Genomic DNA, 6,479 nt, shown 5'->3' with positions numbered 1-6,479 from the left:
TTTTTTTTTTTTTTTTTTTTTTTTTGTAAAACGAGCTGTGATTGCTAATTACAGGCTTGTTTCCTTCTAAAGTCAGAACAGATAGAATGTGCAAAATCTAGTGTCCTCCCAGAGTTTTAATTAAAACATTCAGCTTATTGAGGGATGTTTGCCATATTAGCTAATTATTCTTATTAGCTGGCTTGTATGTAGTTGCTGCCAAAGTGCGAGCTTTGATGATGAACAAAGGGTGGTCCAAGCTGTCTTTGCTTCATCGTTTATTTATTGTGAGCTTCTCATATTTCCCTCTCATTAGCAAGGTTTTTGGAACATTACTCAGACACAGAGAAACTACGCAATACAAATCAAAACTAACATGTTAAATACTTAATAATGATGCGTCTACATGAGCTAACAGCAAAATGGCTTATGTTGCAAAGAGCAGTGAACTACAGCTACATAGTCAATCTGCTGTGATGGATGGGTTGTATGTGCTTTGAGGTTAGCAGTCAAATTTGTTAACTGTTACTAAACATGCTGTTGATTGATTTTCTACCTTAACCCATTAAGTGAACATATGTTAAAGCTGGTCTAATTTGAGTCTTTGCTTTTGTCCTCAGGACGAGAGTCGGGTGAAAGTGACCGTAATGGAAGTACTTCCTGTCGACCACAGAGTGTACAGCAGACGACTCCTCAGTAACATTCGGAAATTGGCTCACTGAGCCACATTCACATCTGGCTGCCTGATAATTGCACATATGTCTGCTTGGTTTTTGACCAGACCAGGACTGGTGAGACTTTTTCGAACCTCCAGATTTTATATCTGATACAGGAGCAACCAGTGAGATCTTTAGCAGGTTTATATCTTAAAACACTGACAGAAAAGTTCATTAAAGGGATTTTTTTTACATTCACAAGGCTTTTTGTTTTAAAGAAATTTAACTTTAATTTGTGCAATTTCAAATTTTTCCTGTTTCTTAACAAGTGATGTGTGTATCTGTACATTTTAGTAGTAGACGTTTGATTTAAAGCATGTTGATATTCAGTGCTGACTAAGAGATAAAAAGAAAAATCCTACTCTTAATTTTGTAAAATAAACATAGCACCAGTGCATGAGAGTTTCTTTTAGATCCATGTTCAGTGTTGTAAAAATATTTTTTCTTTGTGTTGTTTTCAAAGGTGTTTTTGTCTCTAAATGATGCTAAACTGTGATTAAAATAACTTGAAAATACCCAGTTTTTGTCTTTATCGCTGTTATTTTAGAGTATCTGTATTTTATTGTAAATGGTTTGTACTTGTATAGCGCTTTAACTAGTCTAGCAGATGCCAGAGCTCCTCTGAATGACTTCAAATCATCATTCACACACTGATGGTGGTGACCTTTAACCCCCCCAGCAGGAATGGTGTCTTGCCCAAGGATGAAACGCCATCAACAAAGTTGGGCAAAAACTGTCGACCCAAATAACAAAAACCGTGTCGACGGATTAAATACCTGAATGTAATTGGGTTGCTGAGGGATGTAAAACACCATTTAATAGTGTTTGACAAAGTTGCTGTAACTGACATCAATTAGTTTCTAGAAAACTAATTGCATTTTCTAACTGCTTTCATTTGTCATTCTGCTGTCTGCTTCAGTTGCACGCAGCATCAGAGAAATCCTTTCACAGGGTTTCTGTCAGAACAGTCACTTCTGCAAACACTGGTGGGAGCTGTGCTCTCTAAAGCATTTTGCACATGGTTTTGTCCAGACATTTACCGCCGTGTTGCGTGAAGAAATTAACTGAATGATTGTACAATTTTGGTACAATGCAAAATAAGAAATGCATGTTAGCTTATAGAAGAACGTACAATTCTCTCAAGTGATCTTGAAATAAATGTTCAACACGTCTACATGTTTTGGGGAAAGTGGCTCACTGCAATCTGCAAGAAGCTCTTTCTCAATTTAACAAGAAACCCAACTTGCAGGGTTTGACCTCCAAAGTTTGAAAACGCGTTATAATTTACCGATTAGGCTTACCATTCTGACAAAACAATCCCGACTTGTTGATGTCCGTACTTCAACAAGTGAGGTGTTAGACAGCAGCTTGTTGTAGGTGAGGTGTTAAACAACACTATACCACCAGCCAAACTTGTATGACTTGTGAATGGATTGGATTTATTTTACTAGCACATCCCTCTGATTTTTGATTGGATGGTTTTGTAACAGATTTGCAGTCAAAATCAATGCATCAAATATCAGTCTTCTTGTGTCCCTCAACCCCTTACTGAGATATTTCTGCCTTGGTGGTGTGGTGCATTATGCTGCTGAAAGAGGTCTCGCTTGTTGAGGATTGGTGTTTTACATAAGAGCGTGGATGTTTTGCTCAAGTCCTTTGATTGGTGGTTTGTATCAAAGATGGCAGGACTTAGATTTCCCACCTCAACATTGCCCGCGGCATCTGGCTGTCTGGTGATGTGAAAGAAAATGTGATGCATCAGACTGTTGGCTCTTTCAAGAGGCAGAGGTCGGCGTGAGACCCCTGACTGCTCCATGTATTCTGACAGATTTCTTTCAGAATCAGTATTAACTCATCTTTTTAGCTACAACTCATCTGTAAAATCGATCCATACGACCCAAACAAGCGTTGGCACTCAGGTTTGCTATTGTTCCTTGGTTGAATCACATTCAACATATGCTTACTGATGCAGAGGAAGAATGCTGCACATCCACTGTAACTTTGGAAAGGTACTAAACCTGTCATTTAGCAAACATAAGTAGAGCTTGGTAAGCTCACTGAAATCCGCAAGCTGGCTGTTTTTTTTCTGCTTCTAACATCAACTTTAAGACAAAACGTTTCCTTGCTGCTTAATATGTCCTACCACTAACCCTTTGCCATGACCTGTTGTTCACTTCCCCCTGCTGTTCTTTCCTAGCTGTTAAATTGTTTTCTACTTCAGGTATATTGTTCATCGTGGAAATGGAAATCTTTTTTTTTTTGTTTGTTTGAAGCTGTGGTTTTGTTTTTGATTCTGATAGATAAATGGATTGATAGAGAATTCAGTTGCCCAAAAATACGAAATAAAGAGCAACAGTCTGACATACTTATGTAAAAATGACATTTCTGCTTCTCTACTTATTTTTCTCCTTTATATTCCAGTGCAGTTATTGGATGGAAGTAAGTTTGAACAAAATTTCAACTCTGGAGTGAAAAACTTTAAAAACAAAGGAATCACTGGTAAATTTGTCATCTCATGTATGCAACACTTTCGACTAGCATGGTATTTTAAACTTATTGGAGTCTGCAGCATGGCAAAGCACCTTTTTCTTTACTCTGACCGTACGCCTGGGGCAGTGACATGCCCAACCTGTGGTGTGGCTAATGATCATGACCCTGATGTATGATGGCCACAATCACCTTCTCTTTCACTTCATGCACCATGACTGCCACTTCCTGCCCACTGCTTGTGGCACTGTGTGAAGCTCTGGGATATGAAACATTCATGTGCTGCTCTTTTTATAACTAAGTGCCATGATTTCACTCCGACTTTTTTCTTATGTTCATGGACGACCTTATTAAAGTTTTGTTTTGGCATTTGCAGAAAATGTGACAGCAGCCTGTTTCACTCCAGTTGAAAGTTTTCTTTATTATTTTAAAACTTCGAGGAATAAATCGTGTAGGTGCAGTGATTGAATTTTTGAAAGGGAAACCAATGAGATCAGAAAGTCATTTCCAACTTAAAGCCTTATCTGTGATTGAATTTTAAGATGAAGACATGTCAGGCATTACAGCAAAGAGGGAAGCTAAAGGAAAATGATTTTTTTTTCTTAATAGTTATTCTTTGTACGTTCTGAGAGGTGAGAACTGGGTTGCATTTAAGACCGACAATTTTTTTTTTATTCTTGAAATGTGGGGACTTGAATATGCAGTGACTGTGTCTGCAGAGTGTAAACCTGCAAAGACAGGAAATGAAAATGGGCTTCTGTTATCACAGAGGTGGCAGCCCTGATCAGTCCATCCACTCTTCCATCTTGATATTCAGTCAAGCCCTCCTAAGCCTGCCTACAATGTCTGTCTTTCAAACTGCTGAAGGAGGAGGATAAAAGAAGCTGATGAAAACGAGTATTTTAGAGAAACAGAGCACCGAACACATGAACATGCATCTCTGCAAATTAAAATGTTGTCTAAAACCAGTAATTTTATTCCAAATGCACAAAGATTCAATAAACTGCTAGAGAGGAAAGAAGGGAGTTCTGGACAATTGTTTTAGGTGTGAATACGTCTTATATTGAGTTACACACAAGGAGGCCAAGACAGAGTAACCGAGTCGGTGTGAGCCACAATTTTTGACACTCGGTGAAGGCTACTGTCAGTGCAGGCTCATGTGCTGGAGCCGCTCTGATAAGGCCGACAGGAAGCGAACACATCTATTACACACGCATCTAGAAACACACACAAAGAGCCTCTCTGACATTCTGCTTTTCTCGGGAAAAGCAGCCGGCTCGTATGTCATTATGATAATATAACGGATCAATAACTATCTAACGGGGCAGTGACAGGTTACCCCACCAACCACTTGTAATTTTGTTTATGTGTGACTGTATTGTATAAAATATTCCATCAGTGCGTAATCGACTCTTTGCTGTGTGTGAAGAGACGGACCTCGCAAAAGGAAAACACTTAATAAATTGTCATCTAAGAGAAGTCATCTCTAGCAATAAACAAAATGTTTTTTTAACTTAACAAAACACTAATTGTATTTGAAGCATATATTTCTTTTAATATACAATACCATGGTTTACAAACAACAAAAACCCAAAATCCACTTTCATTTTAACAATAAGACTAAAACAATCGATATGTATAAGTTAGAATAAGGCCATGAGAAAAATTAGCAAGACTACTGACTTGACATTTGTCTCCCACAAGCAGGGAGATCCACAAAAGTTCATAGTTACAGAAGAAATCTCAGCTCCATCTCTTGGATAGAGAGCTGGCTGGTGTTAACCTCTCAGAGTACGATGGGAGCTGTGACCTCATTCAACGGCATCACTGACTGCAATAAGACTGTGCTTGATTGGCTAGAAAATGTACCTGACCTGAACTCCACAGAGGATAAATGTGATGTCGTCTGGATGGAGATGAGACACCAGACCCAACAATGCAGCCGAGGCTCAGTATTAAAGCAAGCTTCCAGCTTAGCAGTGACAAAACTTGGTTCAAGCTTCGTTCAGTTTTGAGTGAACGTACTGGATAATATGCGGCGATGCTTGTCAGTAGGCAAACATGATTTTTAATGAATCTTGTGGAAGATTTCGATTTTCAGGGAAATGGAATTTGGGTTTTTCATAAGCTATAAGCCTTCAAAATTAACAGAAATAAAAAGAGAAGTTTAATCAGTTTTTGAATTAAATTACTGAAATTAATTAACTTTTTAATAATATTCTACTCCCAGATACTCCTGTAAACTGTAACCAGCGAACACGAAGCGTTTAGGTTCAAAACACGTAAAGAAGAGTAAAATACTGATGACTTTGACAATCTGTGGAGTTTTAGTTTGAAGTTCAGATATGAAGTTTCAAACTAACTCACAAAGGCCCAGTTTTCACTTGTCACTCTTACTGTCAGTCTGTCTAATTTGAAGCTGCTTGTTAGGTGACAAATATAGCAGAACAAAAATAATATCCAACTTCTGTGTTGAAACGGTTGTGACACAGACCCAAAAGCAAGCTTAAAACATGACTCCATAACAAGTGGGTGAGCAGCGTAACAAAACAAAGGAGCCCACAGATCTACTAAGAAGATCAAGAGACAAAAATCTGACAAGGAGTAAGCAGGGACTAAATATACTGAGGGAGAAAAGATAGCTGCAAAGCAGGTGGGACGGTTATGGAAGAGGGAACATGCGCATCGCAGAAAGAAACAGAAAAAGACCAAGGAAATGAAAGTGAAGCAGGATAAATGAAAACTACAATAATCAAAAGTAAACTCAGAAACCCAAAACACAAAAGATCAAAACATCTTAATAACCCCTGCAAATAATTTTATTCTATTTACACAGTTTGATAACAAGATGTTGATCTGCACTCTCTCAGATTTTCACTTTGGGCCACATATGAGAATCTGTGGCGATACTTTGATTTGATTTGAATTGACGCCCGTAGATAATCTCCGTCTGATCTGAGGGCGTTTTGAATAGAAGAATGGACCAAAAAATGATTTCACCAGAGGGTTAGAGAATGAAGAGACTCACCTGTAAGGTTTTACAGAGGTAAATGTAGCAAAATGTGTCTATAAAAACTATTCAGTCCTCAGAGGGACTGAATACAAACACAAAACATGGGCTCAAGTTTGTTACAAAAGGAAAAAAAAAACAGATTCTCTTTAGCCAGAACAGAGCTTTCCATCAACTATATTCATGTTGTGCTTTGATGTGCATGAAAATCCTGGTTTAACCCACAACACGAAACCAGTGGCAGATAGACGAATGTCCTCGCTGGTTTGCCAGCTTCTGTCTGTGGA

General features: G+C 38.3%; 1 protein-coding gene across 1 annotated transcript in view; it reads left to right on the top strand.

The window, feature by feature from the left end:
- The window catches only part of LOC106937501 (replication protein A 70 kDa DNA-binding subunit-like), a 13,215-nt gene extending 12,001 nt beyond the window's left edge, over nt 1–1,214 (top strand). The window contains exon 4 of the mRNA XM_015019049.1: nt 600–1,214. Coding sequence (XP_014874535.1) covers nt 600–701 — 102 coding nt within the window. The 3' untranslated portion in view covers nt 702–1,214. The remainder of the gene's footprint in view (nt 1–599) is intronic.
- Nucleotides 1,215–6,479: the final 5,265 nt, after the last annotated feature.

This window comes from Poecilia latipinna, unplaced genomic scaffold (genome assembly GCF_001443285.1).
Source record: "Poecilia latipinna isolate Pla-1442-1.1 unplaced genomic scaffold, P_latipinna-1.0 Scaffold2361, whole genome shotgun sequence".
NCBI classification, from domain to species: Eukaryota; Metazoa; Chordata; class Actinopteri; order Cyprinodontiformes; family Poeciliidae; genus Poecilia; species Poecilia latipinna.
This window is presented reverse-complemented; position numbering and strand designations above follow the sequence as displayed.